This window comes from Argiope bruennichi, chromosome 7 (assembly GCF_947563725.1).
Source record: "Argiope bruennichi chromosome 7, qqArgBrue1.1, whole genome shotgun sequence".
Classification (NCBI taxonomy): domain Eukaryota; kingdom Metazoa; phylum Arthropoda; class Arachnida; order Araneae; family Araneidae; genus Argiope; species Argiope bruennichi.
In genome coordinates this window covers 127839910-127862226 of record NC_079157.1, presented here as the reverse complement: position 1 = coordinate 127862226, position 22317 = coordinate 127839910, and the positions used below count along the sequence as shown (strand labels likewise).

The 22317-nt window shown below is 28.3% G+C and overlaps 1 protein-coding gene across 1 annotated transcript in view; it reads right to left on the bottom strand.

The window, feature by feature from the left end:
* The window catches only part of LOC129974978 (uncharacterized), a 35646-nt gene extending 22663 nt beyond the window's left edge, over positions 1-12983 (bottom strand). Inside the window, exons 1-4 of the mRNA XM_056087812.1 lie at positions 12807-12983; positions 8919-8997; positions 3355-3449; positions 418-551 (exon numbers count right to left, since the gene is read on the bottom strand). Of these exons, the coding sequence (XP_055943787.1) occupies positions 418-551; positions 3355-3449; positions 8919-8997; positions 12807-12882 (384 nt within the window). The 5' untranslated portion in view covers positions 12883-12983. The remainder of the gene's footprint in view (positions 1-417; positions 552-3354; positions 3450-8918; positions 8998-12806) is intronic.
* Positions 12984-22317: the final 9334 nt, after the last annotated feature.

Sequence of the window (22317 nt, the reverse complement as noted above, 5' to 3'; positions counted from 1 at the left end):
CAATTTTCTTATATAATCTATTTCATTTAACAATAATACATATAAAAAATTACTGATTAAAAAATAAAAAATAGAATCAACTAATAAACTAAGAAATGTAAGTTAACATGAATTTTTTTAATAAATACAAAAATGTGTTTCAAATAACCAGAATTTGATATTTTTTAAGGAAAAAAGAAAGATTCTTATAAAAAAAATATACATGTTAAACTGCATATTCATTGATGTTGGAAAGTTTGCATTCATAAAATATAATGCAAATAGTTTGAAAATGATTTTTTTAGCCTTAAAATACATCGAAACATTTCACTTCTGTACCTAATCAATTAGCTCCCTTTAGAACATACAAAATTTTACATTTAATAAAATATAACTCTTACATAAAAATAAAAAATTCTCAGGAACAATTCCACTCACTTTTGCACTTTCATTCAATAGGGTAATTGGAAGCTTAGTCTGTCTCATCACAACTTGGTAAGGATCTTTCAGTGCTTTTCCCAATTCGTCTTGAAATCTTTGTAGAGCATTTTGTCCTATAACTTTTGTATTTCCTATAGCAATAGATTTGAGAATAGTAAAGAATCTGAATAAATTTTATTTTATATCAGTTGCCTTTGGCAAGCAACTTGTTCTTCAAGAATTACTTGTAGCACTTAATTTCCATTAAGTGTCTTATGTACTTTGATGCTTATTCTTTCAAAAAAATTAAACGTCAAATTATAATATGTACTATAGTTGTATTATTTTAATAGAATCAGATTTGTTTTATTTATTATATAAATGGACTTTCCTATTGAAGTTAAGACCCATTAGATCATAGTGCAATTAGAAAAGCAGTTGTCTACTTAATATATCTTCTAACTTTCATGGTAGTGTAACTTCACATTCTTATTCCTCAAATAAACTACAAAGATATTAAACAGAAACTTTTTTTTCCCCTTTTGCTCTAAGCAACAGAAGAAAATCACACAAATAAATATCTGATATTAAAACAATGTAAAATGATAATAGCTTAAATTTCATTGCAAAAATAAAAGCATACTATTGGAAAATTACATAATTTTTTTTTTAAATATGTAAAGTTCAGTAAAAATTAGATGACAAATAAATTGATATAATTAAAAAGATAATTTAAGAAATTTGTGAACTGTAATTTGAACATTGTAAAAAAAAAAAAAAATTGTGATAATATATTTGGAAGTCATCACAGAAAAATGACAAAATCTTGCTTAATTTTTAATTAATTAAAATCTTTAAAAGAAAATCTCTTCATTGAGTATATTTCAGCTAATCTGACAGCTGTAGGATAAGCAGCATATCTTGTAAAATTCCAACACACACACATATGTGCATTTTCTTTTACTATTAGCTAGCCATTTTTGCCAGCAAGCAAGTGTAGCCATCTAATTTATTATTCAATTGCTTATATTAGTCATTATTGTTACGCTTCATACTAATAGTTAAAAATTAATGCTATTTGATGAAATAATTTTCAGTTGAAATTTTTCACTAAACTGAGTGCTCACTTTTCAACAAGTCAATGGGTAAAATTGAAGATTCAAACAAATGACTATGATTAAAAAATTAAATTTAAATGCATTTAAAAAAAGATTTGTAGCAGATTTTCAACAAAAAAAATTGAAAAACTTTTTTTAATTCATTAAATGTTTGTTTGACTGTATAATTTGTATTCCACTAATTTTCTATTATTAACTACATTTTTATTATTATTCCTACAAAAACATCAACTTAATACAGCTTGTGCCTGTAATACAGAGCACTTTTACTTTATCCAGCTTTACTTATATTTTCATGCACTCAATGTTTTTCAGCAAGTGATGAAATTATATATTTTGTTATAATTAAGATATGGAATGCAATTTTCTGAAACAAGTTTATTCTTTACTATGAACTAGATTTTAAGAAGCTAACATCTACATTTATTATGGAAATCATAAATACCCAAACTTTAAGATTACACTTTTTTTTTGGATGAAGCAATTAATTGCAAATCAAAAATGCATTAAGAATTAATTATGAATAAAATATCATCAAATTTCACATTTCAAAACTTGACAGTAGGTGCATTAATTATAAATGAATACAGTTCTCTATTGCTATTCCACAAATATCAACTTAAACTTGTAAACGGAAAATGTTTCATATATTCTACATTTATAAAATAAAATTTAGTGTTGGCTAAACATTTAATTTTTTTTTTTTTTTTAATGTTTCAACATTCGTTCCATTCTAATTACTAGTATCCTAATTGAAATTGTTTAAGTTCCGTTAAAAAATTAAAGAAAAAAATCTAAAAATTAGTTGTAAAACATGCTACGAAGTTATCAATAGATAAACTTTTCAAAATGGTAATGGGTGAATCATAAAATATCCTCAACCCTTAAACCTCATTGCTTGCTTTTCTCCTTTCCATCTTACATGGGGAGTATGTAAATTTCTCTTTGAATGGCCTTAGGCCTTGGTAATTAAAAAATTATAATAATTAAGCTAAACATCATAAAAAATTTAAACCAATATCAGGCATTTGTATATTAATACATGCTACAGGAGAATTTTGGAATTTACTGCATGTCATTGGCAATATGATCAATGCATTAATGTGACATCTCTGGTGATTTATTTAGCAATTCAGCAATGAACATGAGCACTGTTTGCGATTGTTCAGTACCCTTAAAATGGTGAGTAAAAATCAATTTTATGAGATAATTATTTTAGAAGTTATTGATGAAAAATGACAAAAGCATCAAAATAAGATTTAATTTTTAAATAAATAAAATCTGAATAAAAAAAGACTCAAATGTGCATTATCCCCTTCCTCTAGCCCTTATCATTATTTAACAGTTCAATTACCTAAAATGGTTCTGACCTGTTCATTCGAGTTTTTTCTCAATCATTTTGTCCTATTCTACATTAAATTTCAAATTAAATTAATTAATAATGCATATTAACATAATGAATCCATGTACTTTTAGGCCTTCCTCTAAAACATTTTCCCATTGGTTTTTCAAAATCTATATTAAATAAAAATTAATTTCCTTTCTTATTACATTATTTTCAGAACTCAGAATTGCAGGTATTTTCATGTTAAAGAAAGTAATTCATACAAATGAATGTTTGAGTTGTAAGAATAAATGTACATATATGCAAATAGTATTATGAAACTCCCAAAGAAAGGAAATTTTTATAATCCATTCATAAAAATGATTATTTGAATGGTAAGTAATATTTATTCTGAATATCAAGAAAATGTCTTTTTCACCATTTTAATATGGCAAATATAATATAATCTGTTGTAAAATTAAAACTAAATAATATATATAAGAATAAACTCACCAAACCATTTTTGATTCGGAGCTACTCTAGCAACAGATCCAGATGAAAGTCTACTCTGAAATGGCGCAGGTTTAACAATTTTTCCTCTTCGATCTCTGAAATATTAAATTATTGATATCATAATAATTCAAGTATTCTGTTTAAGGAAAGAATACCATATGATATCATAAATGGACACTCTTTTCAGAAGTAAGATTCTATAATTTTTCTGTTAGATGTTTCCTATTGCATAGATTATGATTACAAAATTTTTGAAGAGGAATTGGGAATTTTAGCAGCAATAATTCCATTTAAATATTAATTTCTATATATTATATGATACAACAGCAAAGATAAATTTCTAGCCTCATTATTAGAAAGTTATGCAAAGAAGAAAAAAATGGTATTAATATCAATATCAGAGGCTACACCTTATCATTTTCTAGATACTGCTCCTTATCCTAATCAATATATATATATATCAATAATGAACTTAGCAAATATAATACAGTGGGTGATTAGGGTGCATAGTGAGAAAATGCTTCAAAAATTAAGTACTTTTTAAGCGCTTTGCTCCAAAAAAATGTTCTCTGATTTATAATAAGAGTTTTACATTATTTCTGCAATAACATAATAATTTTAATATTTATTTCTTTAACACTGCAGAACCGTCTATTGTAAAACTTATTTGGTTTTGACAAAAATAAAAATGATCATAGTTTTATCATTATCAAAAAATTAAATCAAGATTTAACCAAATTAAATTTTTTACTTTTTTATAAGGTTAACAATAAAAATTTGGCTTCTTTTTCAACATTTTTTTTTAAATTAACAAATTATGAGTTAATTTGGATGGATACATCAATTCTGATTTTACATTGGCATTGATAAAGATGCATATAGCATGACCAAAAATTTTGTATTTGATTTTTATATATATGCTGCAACAAATAAAATTCGACATGGCTGGGATGTAAATTAAAATTTCCTCCTGCTCTAACTCACCATATTTTGCAATTTAGAACATCTTATTTGCCGCATTATAAAGTTAAGAGTGAAAGTATACCAAGACAGCTACCATCATAAGATTGGCAAAACTGCAAGAAATTGACTGCAGACAGAATAACTTAATGTTCCAACTAAATTTTTCAGATCAAATTTTTTAATAGAAAATAATAAAAAAAAAAATTGTTTGATCACTTTTTAATTCTGATGTTTAGTAAAGGGCTTTTTTAAATGTTTCATATTTCGAAAATCTAAGAAAAACCTGCTTTTTAACCTGTATGCAAAAATAAATAAAATCTCATTACTTTAGTTTTTAAAAAGTAAGAAAAATGTGATTATATATTTAAAGAAGAAATGAAATGATTTCACAATTCCTATTTTTCATAAATAAAGGAATCAAATTCACTAAGTAACAGCTCTGTAGTTACAATTCAAATGAAAATAAAAAAAAAAAAATAATAAAAAAATAACAATTAATACATCTTTTAAGTAGTAATTTTTGAAGGTAGTGCAAGACTAATTACTACATTGCCTTAAAATTTCAGAATACTTATCAAGTGAAGAATCTTATTCAATGAATTGCTTTAAAATTTTGAATTTTGTTTGAAAATTCTAAATTGAATTTGAAAAGTAAAGAAAGCCTTATTTTTTTTTTAAATTCATAACATTAACATGTTTAAAGTGACTCAACAATTCAATGAAGAAATGACATTATTTTGAATTTTATTTAAAAAAATCTTTATTACCAATTTAGTTCAACATTAATTTGTTAAAAATTATTAAAACTAAAAAAAAAATGAAGTAAGAAAAAGCATTGACTTAAGTGAAATTGGAACTCAAACAACCTTTCTAAACCTTCAAAAAGATTTTAAAATATTTTTTATTCAATAATATGTCTTTAAAGATATGGCGGAAATAAATTGTATTTTTATATTTTAATAAAATTTCTAATTTAAATTTTTTTAAATGTGTTCTTATTAATTTTTTAATATTTCAGAAGCAACTTCCTGTCACATTTCACGTTCCTAACTTCAATGATTTGTCAAACATTACAAGTCTCTAAGAGTAGAGAGATTTCAATGAGAAACAATATATATCTGTATGAGTTACAAAAAAGAGAAAAAGCAAAAATAAAAGCTTTGAAAATATTTTTTCTTGTAAATTCTTTTTTGAAATTTTAAGTACCAGAACTAGTAGATTTTTATACATACTAAAAATCAAATTTGTCGAGATTGGTCCAACAAATAATAATATTCAAAAGGACAAGAACATTAAAAAAAACACCATGAAAGAAATCACGAGCATTGAGTCTATGGCTTCTAGTTAAATTCTCATCATATTCGAATTTTACACAATAACTGACACAATGAGTAAGAATTCAATATACATTATATAATGAAAACCTTTAATAAGTTGTACAAGACATTACACCAAGATGAAATATTAACGCGAACAATGAACAAATGTGTAACGAACTAAACATGCTTCACTATAAGTATTTTAGGGCACCAAATTCATCTTGCTGTATTCATATTTTCAGTCTATAGGATAAATCTGCATATTTTTCTTTAACAAGACATAAAAATACTAAGCATACATTTATCAGACATAACAAAAGCAATACTTCACCCTCTTTGAATTCTACTTATGATCGAATATTTTTCGAAGTCACAACAAGTATGAAATAATATGCATTTTCTACTGCTTCTTCGGGATAACCTTCCCAATATTTCAATAAACAACAATGCACCTTGTTGAAAAAAGAAGGGTATGGGAAAAAAAAAGATATTTAATTTTAATACATGTTGGCACTCCTCAACAAGTTTTATTTGCAGTTTTTGAGGAAATTAAGCACTTTTTAAGGACCTTTATTAAAAATTAAGCACTTTTAGATGCTTAAAAATGATTTTCAAATTTAAGCCCTTTTCATGATTAATTTCAGATTAGTTGTTTAAATCAATGATAAAATTGCTTATGGCTAGTTTGACTCATATCTGGGCCAAGAAAACGAAAGCTTTTATGCAGGCTATTGCTTTATGTAAAGCAACAATGTTTCATATCATGGGAGTTCCAGGGGAAAGGGGGGGGGGAGAAAATGGGGTTCTTAGCTCTATCAAGTCAGAAAAGATGTTATTATCAGATAGCTGAAAAGAAAATTTACACTTACATAAAGAACTATTTAAGTAGTTTTAGGATTTTATACGAACATATTACTATTAATATGGACAATCATAGTACCATAAAACTAGCTAAAAATTCTTTATTCCATAGCAAAACCAATGATATTGATATAAGGCACCATATAATTCATGATGCTCTAGAAAATGGAAAAACTCCTGTTAAGCTTTCTAATATCTAAAATGGGAACTGACATTTTAAATTAATCTCTTATTTCATTAAAACTTTATGCATGTTTGAAAATCATGTGCAATTAATTAATTATGTTTAAGTATTTTGAACTGTTACATTGTTTATCTATAATAATATTGCTAAATATTGGATATGTGAGCATGCTCACATTGAGAGGGGGTGATCTTTCTTCATTTCTAACACCCAGATGCAACCAATGCTCATGCAATTCAAGTACATGTAGCAAAAGTGACTACCCTCTCCGATAATAAAATTCCATCTTAATAATGAGCAATAATATTGCATAATTATTGCTCACATGTATGTTTCTGTTCTGTGTTGTTAAAAAAATATATGTTCTGCTAACTTTTGACATATCTTTCATAACATATCACTTTCTTAACCAAACAAATTATTTCATTTCTTCTGTTTCAGCTTGGATTAAATTCTTTCTATTTGCTTTCTATTACACTGCAGTCCAGATACAACAAATTTCTTTAAACTAACAAAGTAATCAGATTAACATTCTTAGAATCTTCATTTGAAAAGTAGTCAAAATTGTATGTTTCAGAATTCCAATTCTGACATCAATGCTATGGAAATCATCTGATGAAAGAAGTCTAATATGCTGGATAAAGGAAGGAGATGCTTAATTCAACAAAAACTTGAAGAAACAAAAAGGACAAGCGATAAAAACTAAGGTGACCATTTTTTTAAAATCTGAAACCAGGACAACATGAATTTTGACCAGTCACGCCCAGATTTTATAAATTTTTATCAAAAATTCACCCAACGGCCAACCTGTATACCAAAGTAAATAAAAAAGTTTTAGATATCAAAAAATGTTGCGTTTATTTAAACACAAGAAATGTGAAAACTAAAATATGATTTTACAATATAAAAATAAAACATAATAAACATAACATGATAAGCCATACCTAATATAATAACATAATAAAACATACGGAGTTATTTAATTTAGTTTGTTTTTTTATATTTTTCTGAGGAATGAATTGCTTTTAACAAATTTTTGTTTTCCTGTATAATTTCATAGAATTCCATACAGGTTGCATTTAAATTATTTTTGACAATCAACAAGGATTTCAAAGTTTCCACTTTCAATTGGGTTTTCTCGCTAGTCCAGATGTTGTTTAATAAAGAAAAATCCCGTTCGGTCGGTGCATTAGTTCCTGGCATACAGAGGCAATACTCTACCAATTTGCCAATATTACTGGACACATCATTTTCTTTAAAGGCTTTAAAAATTTCAATCCACCTATCTTGTGGCGGTCCTGCTCATGCGACACCTGACGATATCACATGGAATTATCAGGGTTGCCAGTTTTAATTTTATTATTTTAATTTTATTACTTTTTTTGTTTTAATGTTTTCTAATCTAAAATCAGTACTTTTCGTGTACTGGTTTTGTTTAATGACTAACCAGGACTTATGCCCTGAAAAGCAGTACTGTACTGGTAAAATCAGTACGAATGGTCACCTTATAAAAACACAACCAAAATGTATACAAAATACAGCACTTTTATATACTAACAACACAAGTACACAGATAATAATCATGTGTGCTTGTGGAGACACATAATGTGTTTTGGCATTGATTGAGAAACAGTAATCGTCTCCAATGAAAATAATTAGAAAACTCAATCTGTGATCAGCATACAAAAAAAAAAAAAAAAAAAATGTTTCCTTATGTGACTGCCTCACTTTATATAGTCTTCTGATAAGGCAAGACATTGTGGTAAATAGCATATAAGCCAGTTAACAGCTCTTCTACCCGAACAATTGTTGGGGTATAATGGTTATGTTACTGGACTGCGATTCCACAAGGTCCCAGGTTCTATTCTCGCTCATCACAAACCACTAAAACAACATATGAAATGTCTCAGTTCCTAATAAAGATAGAACCACAATTCTTGCACTTTACAGAACCTTCATTTTTATTGCTAAAATTGGTGCTCATTGACATGGCATGTATTGAAAATATGTTACTGTAAATCTCTTTTAACACCAATGAGCAAAAAAGCAATATTATATTAATAGCAATACCTTTATTTTGGGACAAGGAGTCATTTTTGTATAGTTTCAATAGTTAGTTGTTAATAAAAAATATTTTATTAAATAAATTATCACATATAAAATATAGTATAAACATTTTTAATGTATTTATTTAAGATAAAAAGTAATAAATTTGAACTTTCCAGAATATGAATTACCTTTTAGGTTTATAATTTTTGTACATCAACAGCCTATTGATTGTCGACTTTGTTCTTCCATTGGGTCTTTTTTCCCTATCTAGAATAAATAAATAAATACATGAAAGGTAAGTTTATATTTATTTTCATGGCATGAATTTATAATAATACTATCATTATAAAAGAGTCTCTCTTTAATATCAACATTTTCAACAATACTAGCAGGCACTTTTATAAATGAATAAACTTACTAATATCTAAGAATAGAACTAAATATCTAAGGGTTTTCAAATGAACTTCTATTTGATAATAAAAAAATAGATTTAAATCGTCTCTACATTAAAAGTTTTGAATAAAGCAATCACATAGTCTTTTGAAACATCATTTTAACAGTTATTTTCTGCCTATACATTTCAAGCTCTCAAACTCTTTACAAACTCCTGTAAAGTGGTGATAATGTGGTGGAATTTATTATAAAAGATCAAGCATGTTTTTTTTTGTTTGTTTTACTTCTTTTATAGATACAGTAGAAAACATAGGTTTTGTATAGCATGAAACAAACTGAAAGCAACAATTTTCATGGCCACTCCAAAATATTTATATCATAGAATGGAAAATTTTTCAAAGATGCAAATTTTACACAGAGTGGAAAAATTTTTTCTATATAACAGCGGGGTTTTTTTCTCTCGTTTGTTTAAGGTATACCTCTTCATTTGTGTAAAGTGAAATTATCTAATTTTTTTAGATATTGCAACAAAACAGATCCAATCGATAAAAGATATTTTTTTTCCTTCCTTCTATTTGATTTAACTACACGAAACTTTTATCTAATATTATATACTAACAGCCTCAGGTGGTTATTGGTTATATTTCATTTCAGATAAATTGTTTAGATATAACTTCATGTTTATGATTCCATCAAATTTTCTGACATTAAAGTTTTGTTATCATAAATGTCGTGTTTAAGTTCTGCTTATTGTATACATGAACCTTTCTAATAGGGAGCAATCTCGTGATATCACAGAACTATTAAAAATGTAAATATCTGGTCCACCCTACCTTCTAAATTCAATTCTTATTTGATAAGTAAACACAGATATTAACAGAAACCTTTATCTTTAATATTCAATAATGAAAGAAAATCTCACAATTGAATATTAGAAAAAACAATGAAAATGATTTTAATTTAGGAGAAATAATTTAATTTACCGTTGAAAATTAAACAAAAAAATATTTATAAAAAATGCCAAAATTTAGCAAAAACTTGCAAAACTATTTAATTAGTATTAATAAAAAAATAATTTTCTTAAATTTTAAAATGGTGAAAAAATTATTTTCAGAAGTTATGATGGAATAGAATGATGGTTTAGATAAAATAAAGACTATTATAGTTTTCCTGTTTTAGGACAAAAAACAATAGAAGATTTCAATTTTTTGAAAAGTTTAAATTTATAAAAGTAACTGAATGTTAATATTAGCTTTTTGAATCTTAGTTCAGGTCTTTAGAATGAGAAAAATGCTATCTAAATGAAAGAAATACTCCAGAATCTCAGTGCTCTTAATAATACAGAGGCGGGGCAAAATTTACACAAGATTGTCCTTTTCTGGATGTAGATGCAAATTTTCCTTTAATGAGTCAAAAATCATAGAAAGTAGTATCTATACTAGAAGAAGCTTACTATAAAACTAAGTCTTTTAAATGTATAATTAAAAATTCACCGCTCATTTCACATACCTTTTAAGATGCTATTTAGGGGAGAGTGGCTCACCTTGGGACACAGTACACCTCGGGACAGCTTTATTTTTTGCCCTAGATTTTAAATTAATGCTTAGCTTTTATAAATGCAGATAGACGGCAGCACAGTCAAATCTTCAGATGTGTTTTGATTCCATTGATACAGCAGGTAAGAATTTATTAAGATTTTTATTTTGAGAACATGTCTAGTAACTTTCATGTAAAACTTTGATAAGTAGTTAGGTAGATTTTTAATGAAAATATTTTGAAATAAAAGGTACTATAATGAAATTTAAAGCTTTCTCTATAAAACTCATGTGCAATTATTGTTCTGATGCTAAATCTAACAGCATGTCATTCTAAAATTTCATTGTGTGTGAATGGTCCACCTTGGGACAGGGGGAAGTGGTCCACCTTGGGACACAAGATGTGACTACCTAACTTTTATTTCAAATATTTTTACAAAAATATATTATATTTAAAATATTTTTTATTTAATCTACATAATCTGTGTTTATTAATAGTTATTATTTCTACTTTTAGGAACTCATTAGGCTTAACAATGGCAAGGATTAGAAATAAAGAATACCAGAAAAACGAAACAGTTCGTGGTAACAATATTCAGAAAGCTGCTGCAAAAGTTTTATCAAGAGGCAGCACCTCAAAAGGCAAGTAACCGAGGAAGAAAAAGAGGAAGATCAGCTATATATACGGACTCTCCTGAAAAAAAAGCAATTGAAGATGCTATCACTAATAATGAAAAGAACACTCAAGTAAAAGAGAAAGAATGTATGAATATGAAAGCGAAAAAAAGGATTAAAAAACAGCTTCAGTTGATCATTAGTAGCAGTAGTGAAGATGAAGATTTTATACTCTCAGAATTGGTAGGAAGTAATACAACTGGAAGAAAGCCAGTGATTAGTGATTTATGTAATGATGACAGTGATGATGATGTGTACAGTTTAGATGAAACTACGGATGAAAAAAAATTAAATGTTGGTGATTTTGTTGTTGCCAAATTTGCTGGTAAAAGGTCTGTTGTTGCTTTCATAGGTCACATGGAAAGAATTGATGGCGATGAATATGAGTTATCTTTTTTGAGACGACTAAATCAATCATTGACATTTATTTATCCTGAAAAAGAGGACAAATCTTATGTAAACTCAAATGACATTTTATTAAAACTTAAAGAACCAAAGCAAAGTACCGAATGTTCTTTGGGTTTGGTATTTGATTTCCAACAATTAATTACAATTAAATATAAAATTTGTTAATTTTTTTGTGTGTTCAACTAATAAAAAGCTTTCTTAACAAAATTAGGAAATATTAATTTCTAATTGGTTATATTTATCACTTTATATACTTTTCTTTTCTCGAATAAACAATTTCAGGTGTAATGTAATTCAATTATTGATCTTTTCATATCTGTTTTTCAGCTGTCCCAAGGTGAGCCACCAGGTAGTACACCTTGGGACAAAGTACAAGTTTACTAAATATTTTTTTTTTAATTTTCTATAATGGATTAAAGATTAAAAGCTGTTAAATAATGTAGGCAAAGGTTAAACAAATACAAGGTAAAAATTTGAAAATAATTCATCAATATAAAAAATTTTGAGAAAAAAAAGAAAAAAAGCGTCCCAAGGTGAGCCACTCTCCCCTAATAATTTTACATCAAAATCATAAAATTTCTTATTATGAATAATAAATATACATTTTGAAATGCTTCATTTTAGCAAATTTTTCTCGTACGTTTTTGTAAAATCCAGTTCGATGAAACACGCGTTGTCATTCATACATTCATAAAATATTACATATGCTAAAAGGGGAAAATTATGGAATATCTATTTTTTCAAATCAATAAAAAAAGAACTAATAAATAAATATGTTTACATGTCAAAGAAAAATGTTTAAAATCGAATCAAATAATGATGACAGTATCTTTTAAATCTGAATATTTTGAACTGTGATTATTTTATGGACGAAGCAAAAAATCTACAATACATTTATCAAAAAAGTTTAAAATATATAGTTCGTTTCTTCAAAATTAAAATCAATCTGATTCGTAAATACATAATAAATACTGTGCACTGTTCAGCGATTATATAAATATTATTAATGCTCATATGTACACTGTAAAATTCTTTATAGGCGAATAAATAAATAATTATATTTACCAGGATTTAAACTGTGCGAAGCTTTACTAAGTGGTCTATCTTTCACGACTTTTTCTCTTTTTTTCGTTTTCGACATATTGCTTAATATTACTTTAGTACAAATTCTATTTAATGCATGAAAGATGATCAAAACACGTTTTAACTTTTACTTGTAGCTTCAAATGTAAACAAAAGAAAGTTGAGAAGTTTACTTCTTCTAAAAAAGATCTACACCAATAACATTATTTCATCAATCATCATTCTTACTATAAATTATTTTTTAAATTATAAATATTCATTTAAATACTATAGATTCATACTTTTAAAAAATGAATCAATATTAGCACAAAATAATGTTTGATTTCGATATCCAGAATATCGAAGAACATCGTGGAGATAACGTACAATATCTTGTGCTAATAGGCATCATCTTCTTTTTTATCTATTTTATAATAAATTCCATGGACAAATTTGTTAGTCTGATTATTTAGGGTTATCTTGTACAATCACGTGAAAAAAGTATTCAGACACTTAAACGGAAAAAAAAAAAAAAAAAAAAAAATAGAAGTCATTTCATTGTGTTATATTTGGGAGTTGCTACAATTTTTTTTCAAATGTAATTGCGGAAAAGGGAAGCAAAAGAAATTCAATAATTATAGAGTTTTTATATCTTTCATTACCAAAAAAGTTTTAAAAAATGTTAAAAAAATTCAGATAGAAAGCGAAATTGAATTTAAGGAAGTTGTATTGGGTAGGATGGAACTCGCAACGTTGGGGTTTGTAGCCTAGTAACAAGACCACTAGACAAAAGTAATCACCTGTAAGGTGACCATTTTTTTTTTACCTGAAACCAGGACAACATGAACTTTGACCAGCCACGCCCAAATTTTATAAATTTTTATCAAAAATTCACCCAACGGCCAACCTGTATACCTAAGTAAATAAAAAACTTTTAGATATCAAAAAATGTTGCGTTTATTTAAACGCAAGAAATGTGAAAACTAAAATATGATTTTACAATATAAAAATAAAACATAATAAACATAACATAACATGATAAGCCATACCTAATATAATAACATAATAAAACATAAGGAATTATTTAATTTAGTTTTTTTTTATATATATTTTTCTCATGAATGAATTGCTTTTAATAAATTTTAGTTTTCCTGTATATTTTCATAGAATTCCATACAGGTTGCATTAAAATTATTTTTGACAATCAACAAGGATTTCAAAGTTTCCATTTTCAATTGGGTTTTTTCGCTAGTCCAGATGTTGTTTAATAAAGAAAAAACCCGTTCGGTCGGTGCATTAGCTCCTGGCATACAGAGGCAATACTTTACCAATTTACCAATATTACACATCATTTTCTTTAAAGGCTTTAAAAATTTCAATCCACCTATCTGATACCGAAACACAATTTTGTTTCCAATGCCCAAGTTTCTCATCTGTGGTGTAGCGCTGAATGAAACAGATTTCATCAAAGAGCTCATCTTCAATTAAATTTATTTCCGGATAATGTTGAATTAAATAGTCACTGCATACTTGAACCATTTGATGCGTAGGTTTCATGTTTAATGTAATCCAATTAAACTTCTCGATTCCCTCAAAATGGCCTTTCCAGTCTTCCAGATACTGAAAACATGTACTGTAAAATTCCACCACTTTTTCTTTGAAAATATTCGACTTAACTAAGCCGTCTTCTTCTAGCTTTTTTAAATTTTGTCGAACTTGCAGGGGCAGAAACACACTTGCTATCCTGTCAGCAATTTTGGTTTTAAGGTCCTTATAAATTATATTTGTTTCCAACATACAAATATCCTGTCCTTCTATCTTTAAAACTGTGTTATGAAACATTGACGACACATTATGGAGAATGAAAAGCCAAGATTCGGTTTCGGGATTCTCAAAATAATTTTTAATAATTGTCGGAGTTTTTTCATTAGACGCAAAATATGATTTTAATGCAGGAAATATTTCCAACACGCGCTCAATAGCTGGTCGTAACGCTAATCACCTCGTAGCACTGTAACCCAAAAGTTTTTTATATTCTATGTCTACAAAATTACAAAATTCTTTTAATTCACTGACGCGCACAGTATAAATGTAAAAATAAGAGTAAATCTTGGTAATTAAAGTTTGTATATCGATTGGAAGACAGTCCGCCGCGGTTTGTATAGAATTGTTTGAAATATGCGCTGAGCAACCAATTCCCACAAGCTCCCGTCCGTCCAAAATAGCTTTTAGCTTGGTAAAAATATTATTTTTCCGGCTCTTCGCATGCCTCCAAAGTTAGTGTTGGTGTTGTCGGCACAAAACCCTAATATCTTGCTTTCTAAATTATGTTTTTTTAAGACCTCTACAATATATTCGGTAACTATGTCAGACGTTTCTCCTGGCAAATCCTTTACTTCAATAATTTTTACCTGTATTCCATTCTTGTATAAAAAAATATCTGACAAGTAAAGGAATAAGTTTAATTTCTTTGAGATTTGAGGCGTCTGAATACACTGATATAAAACTTACGTTTCTCAAATCTTCAGCCAATATTTGATTTGCATAAGGGACAAGTACATCGGTGATTATAGCTTCGCATTTGGTCCCAGAGCATGTTAATTTAGCATCGAAACATGCCTTAATAAGTTTACAGGTACAGTCCATTGATCGAAAAGATTGATTATGCATAAATGTATGATATGCCCACAAACCTTTCAGCTGCAGCTATTTTCTTCTCGGCAGTTTCAAATTCTTTTTTCTTAAAATATGATGTTATACTCGAACATACAATTGCTGCTGACACTGCTCGTTTGTGTTTAACTGTTTTATGTGGTTTTCAATGTCGCTTTTTCCACTATTTGCAATAGAAAACATACTTCTACATTTTTCACTTCACTAGGATCAATATTATTGCTTTCTTTAATAAATGTATATTTTAATTTTAAATCATCATTAAATACGCACTTTCGTCGTTTTGCCGCCATGATAATAATAAGGTAGGTACATCTCAGTAGTTAGTATATCAGACCACCACAGTCTTGTATGACGTCGTGGCGGTCCTGCTCATGCGACACCTGACGATATCACATGGAATTATCAGGGTTGCCAGTTCTATTTTTATTATTTTTATTTTATTACTTTTTTTGTTTTAATGTTTTCTAATCTAAAATCAGTACTTTTCGTGTACTGGTTTTGTTTAATGACTAACCAGGACTTATGCCCTGAAAACCAGTACTGTTCTGGTAAAATCAGTACGAATGGTCACCTTACACCTGTGTCCCGAGCTTGTTATCTGGCTTATAAGTTTCATCACATTACTCTCCCTCCAGTGAGTCGGAGGTGAGACAAACGATATATTTGTTGCTGTTGAGCAGAGCCGGCCTTCTCTATGAAGGGGCTCGGGTGCAAGAAACCATTTAAAGCCCTAAATTTTTCCAAAAGTAAAAAAAAAAAAAAAATACATATACGAACACATATTGCTATTGCATGTTTATTTAATGCTTGTGTTTGTTCATGCTATTAATTATTTCAAGAAAATTACAAGTTTTCGCAATTTCTTTTTCGATGCTTAGTGCAAGTGCAATTAAGCGTTATGCACACATGCTTCACAGAAGACAAATCTTTATTGATTTTGATTTCCTGAAAGAGCGCTCTGCATTTATTATACTGTCAGTGTAAAGAAAAGTTTTAACACAGTTAATACATTAAGAAATAAATCATTATAATTATTAATTAGTATAAATTGCAATATGTGTTGAGCGTTATTTGCATCCCTTTCATTTAAAATCATATCCCGTAGTAAGACAATTATTTGTATTAGGTTTTCATATGCATCGCTATTATAAAACGTTGCAAAGTTTTTAAAATATTTTTTCTAATTCATGTTTTTTTTAAAATTTTTATATTAGTGATTAGTTGGAAATACTTTTAAATCTATCTGTATAATAACAGTATCAGTTACAACCGGGTTCTCTATAATTTCATCTTCACCTTCTTCGAAATATAACTTTTCTCTTTTTCGAAATCGTTTTTCAGTAAAATATTCTGAAAGATTCAAATTACGTGCTGCCGCTATTGTTTCGTCTAAAATTCAGTTAAAATTCTTAAATTTTGGATTTCAGTTTCAATTTTATTGACTATATTAAAAGCCCAATCGAGAACAACTGTTTTTACTTAAAATAGTTCATTGATACTGCTAATTTTGGACAATATTGTAAACCATACTATTAAACATAAAATAAATGCCATTTCTTGTATTGAATTCAATAGACTTTTTGCTTTGGATATTGCCGTATTATTGTTATTTGCATCAATAAATTCTTGTAGGACATTACAAGTGTGTTCAAACTTTATATGCACTGCTTTAATCGTATCTATTTTGGTTTCCCAACGAGTGTCACATAATAATTTAAGAGTAATGTTTAAATACTTTTATAGAATTTCCCCTCTTTCTGTAGATGTAGAAAATAAGCAATATAAACGTTGCAATATCCAAAAGAAATTACGATACATACTGCTGGAAGCGGCATCACAAATTTACAAATTAATAGAGTGTCATAGGCAAGGCACATAAATTGCATGAAGATTTAGAGTAATTATTTTAGACTGTACACCTTTAAATTTCCCTTTCATGTTGCTACCATTGTCACATGCGAGTCCACTACAATCCATAATAACTAAGTAAATCTCACTTAATATTTCCAATACAACTTTTGCTAGTCCTTCTCCAGTCACATTAGTTACTTCAATAAATTCTATAAATGACTCATTTATACTTAATCTTTTCCTTTCAAAATTTACATACCTAATTACTTTGTTTTTTATTGGAATTATCAGAAGTAGAATCCATTTGGAACTGTAATACGTAGATACTTTTGTATCGTCTTTAATTTTGTTAAGAACTTCATTTCCTAATGCAAGAAATAATTTGTTCTTGTAATGTATGTGCTAAAATCATGCACAATTCTATTTTCGGAATTTTTTTTATTCTGTTTGTATGATCCATAAGCACAAAGTCGTACTTACTTAATAATTCGATTAACCTTAAAAAATTTCCCTTTTTAGGCAATCCTATTATTTCATGGTTTCCTCAAAGTGGAAGATTATTTATTACATGCTAAAAATAGAATCACAACAAAAATTCTTTGAAATAATAATTTAAGTGTTCCGTTTCCTTATTCATATTCACTTGATTTGATTTATCAATAGGCGAACATAAATTTAGCCGTTTTAATAATTTCTTTCCAAGCAATAAATGAATTAAGAGACAAATAGAAGCTTATGATCTTGAATTACAATTGATAACTTTCTCCAGTTATTACAGACACTTATAAAGCGTGTATATTTTTTATTTCTTCTTTTAAATAATGTAAAAATAAACAAAATATCGAGTCTTACATTTGTGAATAAATCAACCAGCTGCGAATCTACATTTCACCATTTGGGTACTTTATTAAAGAAGTAGTAAGCAGTGGAAAATAATCTACTTTCAGCATTTTTAGCAACAACTCCTTTTTGTTGTATAGGTATGTTTTTTAACACAAAACATTTTAAACTTATCAGTTATAATGCTTGGTCATAAACCTGAATCACTTATATTCATCTGCTCATATTTGCTATTGCCATTTCCGTCGTTATTTTCTGATTCAATCATATTTGTATTAATATATGGTTCTTCAAAATTTTTTAGTTTCTACACTTTTATTGCAAGATTGTGTAGTTTGTACGGAACTTTCTTCGCTAGTTGAAGCTTAGATTGCAACTTCTGAATTCGAAGCAATTTCATTGCCAGAATTACTTCGTAGACAGGAAAGCGGATATACTTATGATTTTTGAAATTTAGCTTTTCTACTAATTTTCTTTTTTGAAGCCGAGTCTTGACACCCAGAGGGATGCATTTTTGGCATGGACATGATTAGATCTAATTATATCAAACATTTTATAGTATGAATTATCAAAGTAATACATGCAATTTAACTTAGTGATTGATGTAAATGACCGCATTTTATGTTTATATGTTACACACTTGCATTAAACTGTAATATATCTGTAAACTTCAAATACTTCCAAACCCATCTATTATTCTAGTTAAATTTCTCTCTCTCTTCTTTCCATTCGACTATTAATATTCAGAACATTACTTTAATTCTTGATCATGTTGGGGCGCACCTCAATCGCGGGGCCCCAGTGCATAGCTATCCTGTAATGAACTCTTTCACTTTCAAGTTTTTAATAAAGAAAAGATTAAAATAATTTGAATACCCAAAATATGAAATATATTGATAATGTTAAAAATATGCCAATATATGTTACCTTCCAGAATTACGTAAGTACTGCACAATTATTTAATCTATAAGCAATAGTTACTATTTCAGTTATTACTGATGTTATATGTGAGAATATACCTCCCGCTTTCTTTTATATATTCCCACAAAAGTTATTGAAGAGTTGCTTGAGATTACTGAAGAATGGATGAGAAACAGACTAAAACGAAATTAAGATTGTTGAGATGAGGCAATTCTTAAAACAAAATGATATTCGGGAGATATCACCTGCTCACCTCCATGTTACTATACTTAGAACTCGCTTGCTAGGGGATATAAAGATATGGTTAACAAATCAAAAAATATAATCTTTTATTGGAAAACAACGTCAACTTAAGTTGTATGCTCAACTAAAAGGTTTATGTAAAAACAAGGTTTATGTAAAACAATACAGTTTCTGGAATGGCTTTCTATCGAAAGCTCACTTTCCTTATATTCTATACTTGTAGAAGAAGCTTGAGGAAACATTAAACATTTTTAAAATGCTCTTCAGAACATCTTAGGGTGAAGATAGTACTTTTGAAGTGAACTCTTTTCCTCCCTGTGATATCCGAGATTTTGCCTTCAGGCGACTTGATAAATCATTAACTGCTCATGTTGTCTTCCAGCAGCTGTTTTCATATCTCCACTATCGGTTTTCATCTATTGTACCAATTTGCACGGATGACTTGCAATCAAATAAATATGTTGGTTGTGGTATCGTGCCTCTTTCTGAGACACGGTCTTCACAGTGAGGTAAATTTACGTTCACGTGCAAAACAACCGCGAGGAACATTTCTGTGCAATTCTCAATTATATGTTTGTAACGATTATTGTTTACAATTTTCCGATTACGAGAACACTTATAAGAACACGACTGATGTGTGTCGTACTGTCATTTTCTAAGGAGAAGATTTAATTTGTGCATTTATTTATTTTTTCCTTAATTCTGAATTTTAAGTTAAGAAATAGCGGGTATACTTCTGATTCTGTGGATGGTTCACCAAATAATAAACTAAGCGAGCGATAGATCCATATTTACTGTTGAGTTGGGTGCCATTTTCTGTGCTCTGCAGGCAATTTCATTATTGCTTGCATTTAGCATTTTTTACTTTTTTTTTGTTCTACATTTATTACATTGCTTTATAGTTTCGTCATTTTTACACTGTATTTTCATTTCCAGATACTAAAATTTCTTAACATTACACATTGATTTTTTCCATTGCCATATTTTATGTATTTTTAGGCTGATACTTTTGCTTTTATATTTCAATAAATGCTTTATTATTTATTTGATTCTACCGTTTGCTTGTTTGCGTATAACCACGTATGTACCAATAAACCACAAACAGACAAATCCTAAAGAACAGAATACAGAAAACGTGAAAAATTATTTGATTTTTTTTTCGTAACTATTTTCGTTTTCGGTGATTTCTATCTTCATCATCTTCTTTAGGTATCAGGAAAATCATCTCACCTAAATAATGACTGTTTTCAGTTTTGTTCTCCTTAACACTTATCTAAGCTGCTTGTACTAGATCAGCTAAGTTGTTTTGATCTCTTAATTTCTCATATTCTTCTTCATTTCTTTCATTCAGACTGCTGAGTTTTATATTCAACTTCTGAAAGTGATCATTGCCCGCTCATTATCACATGGCCAACTCTGGGGCACGTCTCGAAGAATATGAAGACCAGATATTGGAATCCAACTATGAACTAATCTGCAAAAGTTTTAGCTACAAGAAATAATCTTAACTCATTGACAAGTCTGCAGTTTTAAGAGATAACAGCAAAACAATTTCATTGCCGGTTAATGATAATTTTCCTTAGTGGAATTATCTTATTAAAGGTTTCAAAAACTGAAAATTATTTTTTTCAACAGAGTCCTTTGTTTGATTTCAGAATCAAAACTGTATTAAAAACAAAATATATAGCGGGACGTTTTTAAATAAAAACGACTAGTCGGAATTATTGAGATAAAATTTGTAACAAATTCAGGAATCCTCGTTTGTTTTATTCCATTCTCAATAAGGTTTACAATCATTGATTAGATTCATTATCTTCGCTTTGTTATTACAGTATTTATAGACAACGATTTGCCTGCTGAAATAAGATTATGATATAAGCGTAGAAGCCACATAGCCATGAGACAAAATAAATAAAAACATGCTTATTTTCGCAAGGTTGCTGAAATAAAAGAAGTAATAAAAACTGGTTTAAAATGTTATAATATGTAGATTACGTTGAAAATGCATTGTAACGATTAACTAAACTGACCACTTATGAAAAAACGGACCATAAAATTTGTTTGAGAAATATGGTATGAGGTATTTGAGGTATGTAGATCAGCTAAAGCCATTATTCCCAGAGGTCATATAATGCAGACTATTTAGAGTCTAGATCCGACATTGATTAAAAAATAAGAGGGATGGTCGCATAAAAAAATGTCATTTCCATTTACCCTTCATTATTCATTAGAGATCATTTTTCAAAGAAGATTTTAAACACAAAGCATGCTCGGTCCTTTTTGTGCGTCTTGAATTTCGAACATAGGCTGAAGAAAATAAATATCGCTTAACAGGTCTTTTCTAATACAGCTCCCCAATCAACATCAAGCTTCTGAGCAATCCTGCAAAGGACTATCTTCACTTTCTAGAATACGAAACAAAAAAGGATGAAAAAATTCTACCTCGATATTTTCTCGACGTTTTAAACCATCCTCTGCTTGCAAATCAAATGTCCGTGAAAACGACTATCTGGATTTCTATTAAATTTTAAATGAAAACTATCAACGGGAAGTTTATTTATGTATTTGCCCGCCGAAGCGCACGAACACTTAGGAAAGCCTCAAGCTTTGCGAAACGATTTTATCAAACGAATTTTTTATTTGAACGAAGTTTTTGCACAAATACTTATTGTACAGAAGAAAATGTTCAAATTAATATCCTCATTTTCTTTATTAAAAAAAAATCCGTTGGAAAAGAGAATGGAGGAGCATATTGAAAAAAGGGCTACAAATATTTATCTGCTTGAATTCTTAACAGCGAAAAAAAGTCACATATTCTTATTTTACATTTCCAAATGCTTTTTGGATGGTCATTATTCAGAAGAAAGTAAATGTCAACACACACACATTTTCCGATATTCCAAGTCCCATCTCGCGAACCCTGCTTTTTAATTTTTTTCTAGAAACAGTTGTCACAAAAGTTTTTCCAAATTTAACATATAGA